At 37.1% G+C, this 17,603-nt stretch overlaps 1 protein-coding gene across 1 annotated transcript; it reads left to right on the forward strand.

The window, feature by feature from the left end:
- Positions 1 to 3,265: 3,265 nt before the first annotated feature.
- On the forward strand, positions 3,266 to 17,360 carry LOC135195906 (uncharacterized). Its single transcript, XM_064222413.1, has 3 exons — positions 3,266 to 4,105; positions 4,385 to 4,745; positions 17,305 to 17,360. Exons 1-3 carry the CDS (start codon positions 3,266 to 3,268, stop codon positions 17,358 to 17,360), a joined length of 1,257 nt encoding a protein of 418 aa, XP_064078483.1.
- The last annotated feature ends 243 nt before the right edge of the window (positions 17,361 to 17,603 follow it).

The following is a 17,603-nucleotide window of genomic DNA, read 5'->3' on the forward strand; positions in this document are numbered from 1 at the left end:
AAGGAGAGAAAAATATATATAATTCAGCGCTGTTCCATATAAAACAGTGTGTCGTTACGGAATTTGCTGCCGCAACATATCCTATCGACCCGAATTGACCCCTTAAATTCTTCCCCATGGAATGTCATCATCTACGTCCCTGAAAACGGTGCAAACCTCCAAGTAATCAACTCCAAAAGAAAATATCAACAACCGGTCTCATCACAGCAGTCAGCATTAAGCCACCTGTGTGTACAGCATGTGCTCAAATCACACTATGGACTTGTCTAGTCAGACTCGTAAACTCAGAAATAATAATTCCTTCAAATGGCCCAAAAACCTTTACTGATACTATAGAACCACATTCCTCAAAAATTATCCTCAGGACATCATCGTTGTCACCTCAAGGGTACCCAAAAATTGTCCTCAGAAACGTAACTCATTCATGATACTGCCACATGTATATAAAACCCCAATAATCACCTAGTCGGGATATAAACCACAGAAAACCACAATTCAACAATTATATACCACCAAATATAACCACTGGTGAATATAAAAATACAACACCTTTATAGGGCCCCATAAAACCACAATACACTAGTGCCAGCCCCAAGAGCCATAATACCAAAAGAACCACAATCCCCACCTCTTTGGCTCGTAAAACCACAGATCACCACCAAAAATTAGAGCCACAAAAAATTCACCACCAAGAATTATAGCCACAAAAAATTCAGCCCCAATAAACCAATACCATCAGGAATTACCACACGGACCTCTTATAATATTTCTCAACTTAGCAGGAATTTCCCATACTTTCCACCCCTTTTTTCATCATGAAATAATTACCTCTGGTTTTTACGCCAAATCGCCGCAGTTTGCGCATAATAGTAGAAGAAACGAAAGGGAAAAAACGTTACATTAAACTGATTAATCGCATTTCCTCATCAAATTGCAAAATCAGAAAAAATACAACTGCGTGATGTCATTCTTAGTTACTACAACCAACTCTTTTCAGTTTAGATATATGAGTTAATTTCGACCAACCTGTCTTTTCATCTAAGACCATAAATCTGTTTCCTGTCTTTTCCTCAGCTCTAAAAGGACCTTCAAATTTCGGACCCAATTTGTAATTTACTTAATTTCTCACATTGATTTTTAACAATACAATGTCTCCAACAGCGATTTTAACATCGAATGTTTTTTAATCACTTCTTTCCACCATTTCTCGGGTCGTAGCCTCGAGAAGATTACAGCTGAGACAAGCATGTCTCTCCTTTGCTGTGGAAATTAATGCTTCGATTGTATCTTCTCCACAATGAGGAATAGTTAACAGATCAAATGTGCTTCGTGCTTGGCAACCAAACAATGCTTCAAATGGAGACATTTCAATGGAATCACTAACCATAATGTTGATGTTATGTTTAACAACATCTATATATCTATCCCAGTTTTTATCATTTCCTCCTACAGTCTTCCTGAGAGCTTCGAGCACTTTCCTGTTTGCTCCTTCACATAACCCATTAGCTTTAGGCCTGTATGGAATAATTGTTACTCTCTGTATCCCCATGACTTCTGCCAAACATTCTAAAGTTTTGTTTACAAATTCTCTGCCATTGTCGGTCAATAAAACCTCGGGTGAGCCTTATCTGCAAATGATACCATTGAAAAATGCTATAGCTACTTCTTCAGCTGTTTTATGCTTAAGTGGAAAAATTTCTACTATCCTCTTTAGTTCATCTATTATTACCAACAGGTACTTATTGGCATATCTAGATTCACAAAAATTTCCTAGGATATCCATATATATTCTCTGAATAGGTCTAGTTGGTATCGGATATGACCCTAATTTGCAGGAAGTTATCCTTGCAGGTTTGCAAGCATACTGTACAGTTTTTCACAAAATTTTCCATATCTTTCCCCGTGTTTTTCCAAATGTATTTAGCACGCACCTCATTATAAGATTTTTCTATCCCCAAGTGTGGACTACCGAACCTGCAATGTACTATATCCAAAACCACTTGACTCTCGGGATTACAATCTATGTGGTGCCTCCTTTACTTTCACTAGTCCTTAATTTATATTTAATTTTCCTGCCCAACAGATTACCTTCTAATTCTAAACCCGAAAAAGGTAACTTATAACCCTTCCTGACTAATTTTTTCAAAAAAGGTAACTTATAACCTTTCCTGACTAATTCCCCTCTAAGAAACGCTTTTGCGTCTGCCAAAATTTCATCTTCATCCTGCCTTTGCTCTATGAGACTCATATCCCATTGTATAGAATCACTAGTAACTAGCGTAACTTGAGATCCTTCCGCGTCATAAAAATTTCTACTAAGGGCATCCGCGACTACATTTAATTTGCTTTCTATATATTTGAGCTTTGCATCGAAGTCCCTGATAGTTAAGAACCATCAAGCTCTTTTAGGTCAAATCGGGCTTATTAAAAAGATCCAATAATGGCTTGTGGTCTGTAAGGACTTCTACTTTTTTCCCCATCAGTGGCATTTTAAAATGAACCAAACTTGATACTATTGCAAAGGCTTCTTTATCTACGATAACCATTAATCTTTCATTGCTGTCCTTTATCCTAAACTTCTTGCTATAAAACGCTATGGGATTGAATTCGGTGGCGATTCTAGGGGGTGGGGGAGGCATGGGTGGGCAGCTGCCCTCCCAGATTTTGGCCATGCCCCTGGTTTGCCCCCCCATTTTTTAATGAAATATTATATATAAAATTAATCGTTATTGAATATAACAATAGCCACTAACTAGTCACACAAAATTGGGCTGAGTACTCGCAAGAACGTGATGCGATGTTCTGTTTTGCTTGTAGGCACTTTGCATCACCTTCTTATGGCAATGCAGACGATGCATTTGTAAAGAGTGGCCTTAGACGATGGAAAAAGGCACAAGGAATAGTTGGGGCCATTGCAAAGCACCTGAGCTCGTATATCCACAAATCCTCCTATACTGCGTGGATTGACTACCAACAAATTGAAACATAAAACATCCATTAAACAGAGTATAAGTGAGGGCTACCAGAAGAAAGTCCGTGAAAATCGTCATTACATAAAAAAAAAACTCTTGGTGAGATTATACTCCTGACAGTAACACAAAATATAGCACAAAGAGGTCACAACAGAGAACGTGACGATGAACAAAATCCAGGAAATATCCGTAAACTTCTTAGATTCATTGCCAAACATGATCCTGTCATAGCTGAACGTGTCAAAAGTGGTAAAAAAAATGAGAAGTTCACCAGTTCTGCAATACAAAATGAGATGATTGATACATTTGCATCAATTGTGAAGGAAGAAATAGCTGAAAACATAAAATCTTGCCATTACTTTACTGTTCAAGCCGATGAAGCCAAGGATGTGAGCAAAACTGAGCAATTAGCACTAGTAGTACGATTTTATAATGAAATCTCACACTGTATTCAGGAATGTTTTATTTCATTCACTCCCATGTCTTCATTGGATGCTGCATATATCACAGGTATAATACTGAAAACTTTAGAAAAATTAGGCTTAGATTATAAATCTTCTCTTGTTGGCTTGGGATTTGATGGAGCATCAGTCATGAGTGGAGGAATTAGTGGCGTTCAGAAACGTATAAAAGAGAAAGCGCCTTTTGCTTCTTATCTTCATTGTTATGGTCATAAGCTCAATTTGGTTTTGACAATTGTTGCAAAGAATGTACCACAATCATCTGAATTTTGCAGTCTTCTGGAAGAAGTCTATCTTGTTAGTAATGCAGTGGTTCGTGAGAAGTTCCTTTCTATACAGCGTGAAATGTCTCCTGAAGAACAAATTCGAGAACTTCAACATCTCAGTGATACCCGCTGGTGGTGTCGCACTACCTCTTGTGAAAATGCTTTGTTACATCTGGAATGTATTATAAGACTTTTGAAGGAGACTTCTGCAGATGATACTGGAGCTCGAGCTGTATCTGCTAGAGGTTTACTTGCTCAGATGGATGCAGAATTTGTTTGTTTATTGAAGTTTTTCTCTGAAATTCTAGGAAATATAAATAAAGTATCTCAGCAGCTGCAGGACAAACAGGCAGACCTTGGAAAAGCAACTAAACTTATTTCTTGTCTTCGTGAAGATTTAGCTGATGTAAGAAACTCCAACTTAATTGAGAATTACTATAATAGGGTTGACGAACTCTGTAAAAAAATGTGACATTTCACCAACAGTGACAAGAGAACGTTCAAGAAAACCTCGACAGCTCCGTGATTTTAACATGCTGGAAACAACTGGTCAGAGAGTTGTGGAGTGAAGTCATGCACAACACGTCACAATCTTGTATGAAGTACCAGACTGTTTAAGTCTGGTACTTCATACAAGATCGTCGTTTTTCCAAAGATTCATGTGTGATCTTCTGTGGCATTTCAGCTCTGTCCTGCAGGACAGACGTTCTTACATAAGGATGACTTGAAGTCATTTGCTTTATCATATTCAGTTAAACAAAGTGATTTAAAACACGAGCTACCTTCAGTCAAGAAATTGCTCCAGAAAGAACTTCAGCCACCTACATCATTGGTGGAGTTTTTGTCATTTAATCATCCATATAAATCTGCCTTTGACTGCTTATACAGGTTACTATTGATAGCTGTAACACTTCCTGTTACTAGTGCTTCTTGTGAAAGAAGTTTTTCCAAAATGGAAATAGTTAAAACATTTCTTGGAAATTCAGTGACAAGTGAGAGACTAAGTAACACTGCATTATTATCAATTGAAAGTAAATGGGCTGAGAGTATTGACTTAGATAGTTTTGTAGATGAGTTTGACAACCGACATGATAATCATAGAATCAAACTACTAAAATTTTTGAGAATTGTCCCGACATGGTCCATATCTGTTTTCTGTTCAAATGTGTATTATAAAAACTTACTATTCTTTAATAATTGCATATTGTTTGGGATTGTATATAGTTTTGAATGTCAAACCAGCATTTTCAGAATGGTCATGACATGGTCCATATCTGTTGTGCAAATGTGTATTACACAAACTTAACATTCTTTAATAATTTGCATGTTGGTTGGGATCGTATATAGTTTTGAATGTCAAACTGAACCTTTTCAGAATTGTCATGACATGCCCCATGTATATCTGTTCATTTCATATGGTTACTACCTTTCTTTATTTGGTTTAAATGTGTATTATATTTATACATACTATCCGTTCTTCAATGTTTGCGTATTGTTTGGAACTGTATATAGTTTTGAATGTTAAATTTTCATATCATGCAAGTCAGGTAAAATATCAGATGGATGCTTTACAGTTGTTTTGCTTCGGAATCAAACAAAATTCTATATGAACCTTTACCTTTAGTCAAATTCATTCTTCCATGAGTTTGAAAATGTTTCCAAAATTGTAACAGATATGTCTTCCCGCAACATATCTGTTAGAGGAGCTGCTATGTTAGAAAATCCTTTCACAAACCTACGAAAAAATCCTGCCATCCCTAGGAAAGACTTAATTTCTTTCTTTGATTTCGGGGTGCGAAAATCCGCTATTGACTTTATCGTCGTTTGCTCTAACCCCTTCCTTGGATATGACATGACCTAAATATGCTATTTGCTTTTTCAAGAAGGAACACTTAGCTAGCTTAATTTTCAATCCTGCTAACCTAAGTCTCCTAAGTACTTCCTTAAGAACTTCCAGGTGTTGCACGATTGAGTCTGTTGCAATTATTATATCATCCATGTACACAAAAACATTTTTACCCAATAACCCTTGCAAAACTGTGTTAACCAACCTGGTAAAGGTCATCGGACTACCCGATAAATCGAATGGCATCCGCGGAAATTCATAGTGTCCCTTGGGCACTGAAAAGGCCGTATATTCCTTACTATTTTCACTAAGAGGGACCTGCAAAAAACCCTGCGCTAAATCAATTGAGCTATAAATATTATGTCCCCCAATTTCTACAAAAAGATCCGGTATGCATGCAACTGGGTACCAGTCATGAATTGTTTTTTCATTCAAACATCTAAAATCGACGCATACTCTGACAGAACCGTCCTTCTAAGGCACTGCTAACAGAGGAAAGTTGTATGGAGACACACTAGGTCTAATGATTCCTTCCTCTTCCCATTTATTGACCTCTTTTTCTACCTGTTCTCTGATTTTGAAGGGTATGCGGTATGCAGGAATAAAAATGGGTTTTGTACCTTTCTCCAAGTTTACGTTATTTTCTAACACGTTGATCCCAGTTTATCCCCTCGTAAAGCTACTATGTCCCCAAATTCTGCCAAGAGCTCGCTTACCGCTTCTATATGCTCATTATAATGCGCATTAGCTAAATGTTCTCTGAATATTTGCTTCCTTGATTGCATTTCTGCCTCTGAAAACTCAGTTTTCCCCTCTACAATAGCCATTGAACCACTGTCGTTACTCCAATCTTGGAGATATACCACATATGTATTCTTCTGGTATTTCCTAACTGTATCATTACAGTTCAGTAATTCTACCCATGTAACACCAGTGTTTGATACACTGTTCACTGATGCAGTGCTAATAACCCCTCTTAGTTTCTCACTACCCTCAATTACACATACTTCCGTGGGGTTTTTCACTTCCCTCAATTTGACTTTTACCATAGTCTTTGAACCTGGCATTGAAATAACATCCTCTGATAAAACACATTTATATTTGTGGTTAGTACCTCCCCGTTCCACGATCCCTGTCGGAAATTTTCTCGACTTTTATTAGGTATATGATTCGTGCTCGGATGTTCTGGGCAGATGACAAGGCCTTGAGGAGGCGCGCACTCTAAAACTCTTAGGGTGAGATACAATAAAATTTGGTCAACATAACAGTTTTATTACGAAAAAATAAACATTTAAATACATTAACAGTACACCGAAACTAAAGTTCCTAGCAGAATTCCACAGTACACGCAGTTTCGTACTGCTTTCACCAATGTATATAATTACCTGAAAATTATCATGGCCTTTGTATGTTGCAGCACATAGGATCTTTGATGTCACGTGCTTGTAAAGCACTAAGTCCACAACTGGACGAAAAATCTGCACAGTACGAGACCCATTGACTCAATGTCACAAACAAATAACTTTCTTGCACTGGCAGCTTTCTTTTGCTGCATAAATCGAGTCCCTCATCGCAGGGATGGCACGTTTATACGTGGATAAAGTTAACTTACTGTTAAGACGGAATTCGACCTAGCATGGCGATGGCTGGGAGTCGGAGAATTGAGAGACACACAAATTTTACGGTACTTACTCGGATCAGGGTTCTGGGCAGGAATGAAGCGTCGCTTCGCCCTTCTTTAAAAGAAACTTACGCTTTCCCGCGTGAACTACAGAATCCTTGTAATTCAGGCGGGAATCATCGATTATTTCGACATTACGTATATCACTAAATCTATTTTATTCTTGAATGTGAAATATGACTGTTACGTTATTATTTAAGATCAAGGAATTGACTTAAAGTTCTGGCTGAAGGCCGTAATCTGCAAATTCTTTAATGGCTATGGAGTCCTTGGCTCCAAATCTATACATAGATAATTTATCTCGTACTAGTGATCAGCAAATTATATTTATTAATGAAAATTCATAACGTCTTCTTTTCTATAAGACGCGCTCCTTCCCCGCCATGCCTTTAGGAATTGCGTCATAAACTGTCGTGTATTGGACAGCTTTCTGTTCAATGAATCGCCCGCGAGATCCCTCAGTCTTGCCCCAATTTAACGCAACACTTGTGAAGTTAAATGGCGGGGATTTCGAACGATCAGTTAGAAATTCACGACAATCCCATAAATATCACCACCCGTCGTTCTCATTGCATCCACCAAGACCCCATTGTTAGTATCAGTAATAATATCATTATTAGTATCAGTATCACCACCCATAATGCCATTGTCAAATCCACCAAAATCGTTACCACCGTGGCCCACAATATACCGTTTAACATCACTGCAGTTCTTCCCCGTATCATCAGTGTGGGTTTTGGTATCACCACTCCCCATATCCTGGTATCATTACCATTAGCACAACCAAATGTACCCCCATTTTCAGTATTCCCCATATCCTCTGTTTCACTTGCGTCCTCATAAAGGATAAAAACACCGGGTATTCCAACCATTATACCACTAACACCTGCATGGACCGATATCTTGTGTCTTCTACATGCAGGATGGCCCAGCAAAAGTCTGTTGCCCAACGCAACCCCTTTTATAACCAAAAATGGTTCTATTAACACTCTATCACCCAGAGTAAACCGTATTCTAACAAAACCCAGGGTGTTTAATCTATGGGCTTGAACATCACACAACGTCTCCGTTGAGGGTTTCAATGGGTAATGGGAGAACATGGATTGATACAAATTATGATCCATTAAATTGATAGACGCACCGGTGTCAATAAAGATCGGGATATCAACATCCTCTACTGTTCCATATACTATAGGCCTAGGCTCTGGGGCGTCCCCCACGAGACCACAATGGCCCGTATAAATCATCTGTACCCTTTTTGTTGAGCAGCTTTCCAAAAATTTTGCCGATCCCTTTACCCTCGTAAGTGACCTGCTTGGGAAGTTCTCGTATTGTAACTTCCGGATTTTTTATGTGTAGGCCTCTCATCTCTCCGTATCTGAGACGGACAAGCTTGCCAACAGTGATCCACACTCTTACACATTCCACAATATTTGACTCTGCCTACTTTCTTTGTGTGGCCTGGTTTGTTACAATTGTAGCAACGCAACTGCTGTTGCCTTTGATTGATCGATCTTCTATTATATTCTACTTTTGCACACAAATGGGGAGAAGGAAATTCTGTCTCTTTGCATTGTATTTCTTGGACTGGTCCCATTAAAAAATGTACTATCCACTGTGGGACATTTGGACATATGTTTCTGAATTTGGGAATAAATTAATTCTTCGTCTGATGTAGGTTCAATCTTTTCATCAAGACTGTCTGGTACGTCATGTACAAAATGGATCCATTTATGTAAATTGTCAAGTGAGACATTATCCCCATTAACCCATTTAGAATTTTTCAATTTCTGTATCCATTCTCCTGCTGAGTCTAAAAGTTTTGAGTTATGCTCAATAAGGCTTGTTGTGCCTTTCCGGATTTTGTACAGCCCTCTTAAATCTCTCACAATATCACCGTGTTCCTTTGAACCATAGGCCACTCTTAAAAATGCTTGTAATTCGGTCCATGACTGACATTTTGTATACTGAAAACTCCTACGCCTGTAGGATATATCTCCTTTACTGAAATCTAACAAGGCTTTCGCCTCTGTGAACGCCTCTATATCATCTTTAATTCCCCCTCAATAAAATTAACGCTGTCTACAATGCCACAGAACAGGCTGACTCCCGCATTAAAATTCATTATTTTGTGAACCAAAGTCTGGTTTCCACTTGCGTCCACCATTTTGCTTTCTTTATGAAAACCCTTATACTTCAGGATTCGCCCTGACCTCAGTAACATTGATATACTTATGCACACAAAAACTCCAACCCAAAAAAATTAATAATGATCATCCACCAATGAAAGATAAAATAAACATGCACCGCACCCAACGAACCGTTATATGAACTCACCACTGCCTAGGTTCAATGTCAATCAGCTGACTTAATTAATACAAGGTCACTCCGGGAACAAAAAAACAGGAAGAAAATCAGTTCGAGAGAAAACGTATGTCGAACTCTCAAATCGCTTGAATCAGCATCTGTTCACTCGGGCTGCCTCTCTCTCTCTCACACTCTCTCTCTCTCTCTCTCTCTCTCTCTCTCTCTCTCTCTCTCTCTCATGCCAAGCATAAAAACAAAACTTACAACACCACTTTTCCCCCATATTTTAATACCACAATTTTACTAATGTCCACTGAATCTCGAGGGACATCAATATAAAACACACTTTTAAGTACATTAACACCAATAAAAAGAGAGAGAGAAAAAAAAGGAAACATAAAATTATACACTCATGTCTTCATAGAACCGAAGTCGGTACCTGTCCACACATTGCAACCGCTCATAATTCCTTCCTGTTACGACACACTTTACCACCCCCCATAACACAGAAGTGTGTTTACACTAAACCGCTGCTAACAAGACTGCCCACAGCCCTGCACTAGGTACCTTCCCTTGCATCTAAATCTCCTTAAATCAGGAAAAGAGTCAGTTGCCCGATACATAGTTACAAACACTCTCCCCAAAATATGCCTAATCTATAGTCTCTTCGGAGGCGCTACCTATGACATTAATAAACCTTTTAACCGCTGCCACCAATCTCTTAAATGAGTTTTTAAGGCCAAATGACACTCGTTTAAACAAAATGAAACAAACTACTATTGGCAACTACACCTACCCTCTCTCCATTGCAGATCATTCTGGGGAGTTGCCTGAAAAGCAAACTAGGCAAATAAGCTCCCGTAGTTACAAAAATATACTTTTTATTTCCCAAATTAGCTAACATTATAATGGAATAAAACCAATTAATAGAATAGAATAAAATGAATTAACTCTGAACTCTGACCCCCCCAAAAAAACGTTAAACTATCATTTCCTCTCAAAATCATATTTAAGTAAGTACCCCCTCTTATCTCATTATGTCCAACTAACCATAACATCTTAATAAGTCAATATAAGTCTTAGAGAACCCATTTTTCTACATGGTGACTTCGAACCCATCTGAAATAAAGAGACCACAATTAGAACACCGCTTTAACCATGAAAGTTAGTCAAAAAATAAAGTGTACTGCACCACACTTCTCTTTTTCCAGACACAATAATTGTCAATTCAAAGGTTAACTTTTTCAAAGTTCTTTCTTACGTTACCTTGTTCGATGGGTCTGCAACACCTCTTCCAGGCGTGTTCCACACTCTGTCACAAGCAATTAGTGATTCCTCCCTCTTAGCACTTATCCCCCCCTAATAAAAGTCATATACCGTTCGTTATGAACTCACTCAGACACACCCTTGTTGCACCCAGCAAACACAGGTGCTTCATGCCAAAGTCTGTGATCTTCAAAGTGTCAGTAACCTCAAAGTGCGTTGGTCATCTTTCCTCTCTGTTTTTCATTTCAGCATCTTTGAGGAATCCAGCACTTGTCTCTAACCGGAAAGAGCTTAGATTAACAATTACTAGTGTACCTTTAAGATATATATAATATTATATATATATATAGATATATATATATATATACATACACACACACACACACACACACACACATATATATATATATATATATATATATATATATATATATATATAATATATATATATTGACAAAGTCCCAAGCATCTGGTCATTACACTTACCAATGCAAATTTGTTACCTCACAGAAGCCAGACACTTCATCACAGATAAAATATGACTGATTACTCTAAAGGCAGTAGTGATCCCTTAAAAACTTATTACTCATGCAAGAAATCAGACTAAGTTTACTAAAACAGGTGTGAGGTAATCTTAAATTAATTAAAGGGCATCACCCCATCAACAACTTTGAAAGTCTAAGTATTTCCCTGGTTCTAACTCACTTCAATAAAACTGAAGGAAAACAGCTCAATTACCACTATAGTTCTAACTAAACAAAATTAGATATACTGGTGATAAATGATACACTATCATTAAAATTTTAGATACAAAAATTTATTATTAAACTCAAAATTTATAAGTGAAATTCACAATCTCAGGGAAATTTACTATTACCTTAAAAGCAACACAAAGTTTAATTAATTCTTTAATTAATTATTATGCAAAATTAAGTCAATTAATTTATAACACAAATCAAGAAATTAAAATATTCAAGTAAAATTCAAACTGTTAAGCAACAATTAAAATTTGATAATTCTTAATAAATGCAAATTACAAGCAGTCCCTGGCTTACGAAGGGTTCGGGTTCGGCTCACGATGTTCCGAGGTTATGACGCTTTTCAATTATAATTATATTCGTTAGAAATTATTTCCAGGTTTACGACACATGTTCCAGGGTTACGCCACCGATCTGACGGAAGGAATATGACTCCAAAAATGCAAAATAATGAATATTTGAAGTTTTTTTTATGAAAAACTTAATAAATATGCAGTCAGTCTTTGATACACCCAAAGCATTAAAAGTAAGGTTTTCTTAGGATTTTTCACAATTTTCCAGCTTACGGTGATTTTCGGCTTACGGCACATCTCAAGAACTGAACCCCGTTGCAAACCAGGGACTGCCTGTAATTCAAAATTGTTAAACAACAATTAAAATTTCAAAAGAATTCTACGAAAATGCAATTTAATTCACAAGTGTTAAAGTCAATTAAATATGTAATGATTAATTAATAAAAACACTCAAGTTAATCAAATAAATTGTGAATGCAAAGCACAAAAAATATGGAAAACACCAAAATTACAAAAACTCAAAGAAAACATTAATCATACAGAATAAAAGAAGAACACACTTTATATAAAAGAAAAAATGGATAAATGCACTAGAAATCGCCAACACCAAAATGTCAAAAAACGGTAAAAATTTCCATGGAATAACCTAAGTACTTACAGTATTTTAAATACATTTTAGGTTTAAGTTTGGTGAACTGAACTTCTATAGCACATTACCTTGGTATACCACTTATATTTCTGCTGCAGCCTCCAAAGTTCACTATATTCCTCCAAATTTCACTATATTATTCCAAAAAGGCGCCATGACATACTTGTACAACGTCTGCTGCTCAGATTTCATAAATAAACACTAAGGATCAATCTAAAACTTATGAGTGACCAACCACTAAGTATAAAATCTTCATGTTAATGTAAAATCAAAATTCTCTCAGCAGCGAGAGAGAGAGAGAGAGAGAGAGATAGAGCGGCTTCAGCACGCTCTTCCAAGCAACACAAGAGTTCAGTCTCAGATTGACATTTCCCTGTTCTGTGGTAGTGGGCAAGAAATCTCAGCCCCAAAATGCCTGAGCAATGAGACACTACTAATACCCTAAAAATCCTCTTTCAAAACATTAAACAGAGAGAAATTGGGATCACAATCATAAAGGATATTTATTATTACATGATTCAAGACGATAAAAGTCTCTTAAAATAAAAGAAATTACGTATTATAGAATTTTCTTGAATGAAATTAGTTTTATCATTTCTTTGAGTGATGTCACAAATCTTTCCACTTCAAATTTTGAATTATTTTCGAGCCAAAAAATTATCTTTTGACAAATCGAGAGATATAAGTTAATTTATCAGTAGTATTAAAATAGTTTCAATACAAAAACATCTCCAACTACTTAAACGAAAGGTATCAGTATCAGATGTACATGAAATGTTTTGGGCAGAATCCTTCCAGAACGGTCTTAAGAAAGATGATGCAACCTTCACATGACTCGAGACGGTCAGCATAGCATGATTGTTGAAAAGAAAAAAAAAATATTAGAACCACAAGGCCCCAAGTGACGAGTGACAAGTCCACCCTGGCGAACAAGTAAATTTCTCTCTCTGTTCACATTCTGCATTACTCTTAATACTTTAAATTATGTTTTTTTTTTGTGAATTCTGAACACACATTTTGAGAACATATTAATCCTTAGCAAACTCTAAGCAAATTAATATGGAATCTGAAAATATTGCAAACTTTTACAACATTTCATACAGTTACTGAGGGGAAGTTATGTGTTGCGAGAGCAACAGCATAAGAATATATATATGTATATATATATATATATATATATATATATATATATATATATATGTAAGGCCTAGGGTTTTTGATTAATAATATATTGTCCATGTGTTCCCTGTGACCTATGGAATGTGGAGAACAGTGCAGAGGTGACGACCTGAGAGTAGCTGAACAATGAGTTTCTGGGGATGGCGTGAGATAAAAATGATTAGTTCGACAAGTCAATGCACGACAGTTTTATGAACTCTTCTCAAAGTGCCTTTGCGAAACTGGATGCAGCTAGAACTGTGAGGCGCTATCGAACTGTGTGTTCGTATGTGCGTGTGCGCCTCTTTCTGTTAAAAGTGTTATACCCAAGCCTATGGGAGGGATTTTGACAGGGGGCTTCAAGTCACAGGCAAGATGCCGTGGCATTCGCCGGGAGTTTGTTATTAACAAGTGTTTTAGTGTCCGGTTGTTTGGGTAAGTGTTGAAGTGCTTTAGCCAAAGGGATGGCTTGTTTGATATCTTGTAAGATGTTCCATTTTATTAACTTTGTCTTTAAACTTGTGTGTACTTACCGGGATGTGTTCTGTATCTTTGAAACAGACGGATCTGGAATGCGGGGGGACAAAGAATTCCCAGAGGGGTGTAGACTTTTTTTTGGTGACTAGACATTGTACTGTTTTTGAGTTAGTCTGTAAGACTGGATTACTTGGTTGATTGATTTATTTATTCTTGTTAATAAACGTTAATGTTATGATGCAACTCTCTCATTTTCATTACCTGTTAGAATGGAGAGAAAGAGGTGGAGAGAGAGAGAGAGATTCCTTGGAGAGAGAGAGAGAGAGAGAGAGAGGCTGTGTGTGTAGTGTTGTGTGTGGTCTGCCTTCCGTTTCGTGTCCACGCTTACCTTATGAATAATGGGGGGAGAATCCCCCCCAGTTACAGTGGTGGCAGAAGGTTAAGAGGGGATATAAAAGTCTTCTTTCTTTTTTATGCCTGGGAGCGCCAATGTAGAGATGGGTGGCCAGTTAGAAAATAAAAGGGGTTATGGCTTAGCGATGGTTTTCGAACGACAAAGCTTTGTGGGATTGTGGAAAATTGTTAAATTGTTGGATCTCAGTTGCTAAGTGAAAAGGGGTAGAGAAAATGTCCGTCTGTGGGATGGGGGGATGAGGAAAGAAAAAATCTATTAGGGTCATCAAATTTGCTCGTACCGAGATTCTTCAGGGCGTGAGCCGTGAGACAAGCAACTCAGTCTAGTTCATGAGTGACGGTTGCTAGGTGCGTTTTCACCGATCGCGTTTGTATTGTGCCGACGAGATTTACATGTTTTACGAGAATTTCGAGTTCCTTTTGTTCCCATTATGGAGTGGTGAATGTTAAAGAACTATTGTTTATCAAAGGGAGAGGGTTTTTGTTTAAATATTTCAGGGTTATGGGATTGGTTCAAGAGGTCAAAAATTTTTCTTGTCTTTACCCCATGGTGACGTGTTTTCTTTATTTGCACGTGTTTATAATAGACGTATGCATTCGTCTTTGTTCAAAACATAGGGGTGTATTAAGATGTATTTATGCATGTGAACTGTGCTTAGATAAGCGGCCACAATTTTACGGGCTCAGCACATTTCTGCAGAGAGGCGCCTTGTATTGCGAGGGTACTGGCATCCCTCGGGGGGATAGTTGCATGGAGGGTACCACTGGCCTCCCTCAAGAGATAGTGCGAGATGGGCACTAGTGTATACCTTGGGAAGGGGTCCTCAGACACTGTTCAAGGGGAGATAGGGGATACTGCTGGTATGCCTCGGGCTGTTCTGTCGCTTGACTGAGGGGTTGTTCTCAGGGGGGGAGAAACCTTTTTTTTTTTTCTCATTGGGGGTGAACTCCTTTTTTTTTTTCTTTGTGTTGGGGGATGGGTCTGGCCTTGACATTGGATGCTAAGATATCAGCTGATTGATTAGTTGATGAAGTGAAACGCCCGTAGAGTCCTTTTTTTTTAGAAAAGAGATTTTTTTTCTCTCTCTTGGACGAAGAGAAAAGGAAATTAAAAAGAGATTTTTCTTTTCCGTGAATGCGGGGAAAAGTAGTTAACATGCACGGGATGTGTTATATGTTTCTTTGTGCCTTGAAAGACACAAATATAAGGGGGATACACAGATTATTTTTTTTTATTGTGTTGGAGAAATTACTTTGAAATGCCGATGATTGGTGTTGTATCTGTGTTGTGTGGCAATGGTGTTATGTCATGGTGTATGCTGGAGAAATTGTATGTCATAAGATTCAGCAATACTGTGTATGCTATTTGAATTTCACCCTTACTTGAGATCTTTGCAAGAGAATTATTGCTGTGGAGAGTTATTATTATTAGTAGTAATTATTATACTTGAGATGTGTCACGGGAGGTTTGCTTAAGTATAATTATCATTACGGGAGACATACTTTACGAGAGAGTTTTGAGATATTTCATGGGAGATTAGTTGATAATTATTACAGATAATTATTCAAAGAGAATTATTACAATGAATTAATGGGAGAAGTCTTGTGTTAATTAATTGTTGAGTTTTTGTAACTTTGGAGAATATTTCAGTGATTCACGGGGATGAGTTTTGCTGAATCTTGATGAATCTGACTGAATCTTGGTGAATTGTGTGGAATCTTGCTGAATTTTTGCTGAACTTTTGCTGAATTTTTGTAGGATGGACAAGCATTAACATTGGTGATATTTTTTGTACTGATACTGATGATTTTGATGATAGCAATTTTTTTTTGGTGATTTTGTGATAATGATATTTCTGATACTGATTTTTTATATACTAATACGTGGGTGCCGTAATGCTATCAAGGGAGGTGAATTCTTTTTTTGAATTTGGGAGGAACTAACAACACATTGTTTTAGTTTTTTTTTCTTTTTTTTATGAGTTCAGCAGATAATTGCTTGACATCTGGTGAGTTACGGGAGATAGTTAATGGTGCCGTTGATTTTTCTTTTCTCCTTTTTTGGAAGTTAGCCATCGCTGACACAAGTTTTTTTTACCAAGGGTGAATTTGAGTTTATTTTTTCTCTCCAGTTGGTGTGAATATTTTTTTAATATCTCAGTTCATGACTTAGAGTCATTGTTCGGGAACGTGTTTGTGTTTTAGCTATTTGATGCTATAGAGAAATATATGGGAGAATTTTTGCATGTTTTGAATGCATACGTAATGGCACTACATTTCTTCTCTGGATATTTGTGTTCCAGAAATTGTGAGTTTTCTTGCACAATACCCTTGTTGTATTTGTGACAACTTTGTGAGAGATAGGAAACTTGGTTAAGTTTTCTAGTGGCTTATGTCGTAGTGCATATGGAGAAGTCTTGGCTAAGACACTGTGAGTTGGGAATTCTGTTATAATGACTTGTGGCACATTAGTGATTTTTTCTAGAATTTTCTAGACAGTTTTATTTGCCGAGTTTTTGCCCTTTTTTTAGCAGTTATGCTAAACGGAGAGAGTTTTTATAGTTTTTGACTATAACATTGAGTTATTCTTTGGAGGATTGGAGTTATAATTGAGATATATTATTTTGGAGAGATAACTGGAGGTATATATTATTTTGGAGTTATATTTGAGATATAATATATCGGAGATATATTTTTGGTCATTTTTGATATTTGCCAATAATGTGATATGAGCTATGTTTAGTTCAATTTTGCAGCCATCTTTGTTGCAAATGGAGACACATATTTGGAGATTATGGGGCAATATTTGTGAGTGAGTGAGTTAGATGCCTAGAGCACATTTTTTAGAGATATATTTTTTGGAGCCTTGTTTTGTTCCACATGGAGTTATTGGGGAAATAGAGGTAAATATTTTGTATTTGCCGAAATAGAGGTGATTATTCTCTATTCCTGGAGTGGTGTCTTTTTTTATTGACATGTGGCTATTGGAGAAATAAGAGAGAATAATATGGGGTTGGTTATTAACCAAATGGAGGAAATATTTTTATAACCGGAG

This window comes from Macrobrachium nipponense, chromosome 17, assembly GCF_015104395.2.
Source record: "Macrobrachium nipponense isolate FS-2020 chromosome 17, ASM1510439v2, whole genome shotgun sequence".
NCBI classification, from domain to species: domain Eukaryota; kingdom Metazoa; phylum Arthropoda; class Malacostraca; order Decapoda; family Palaemonidae; genus Macrobrachium; species Macrobrachium nipponense.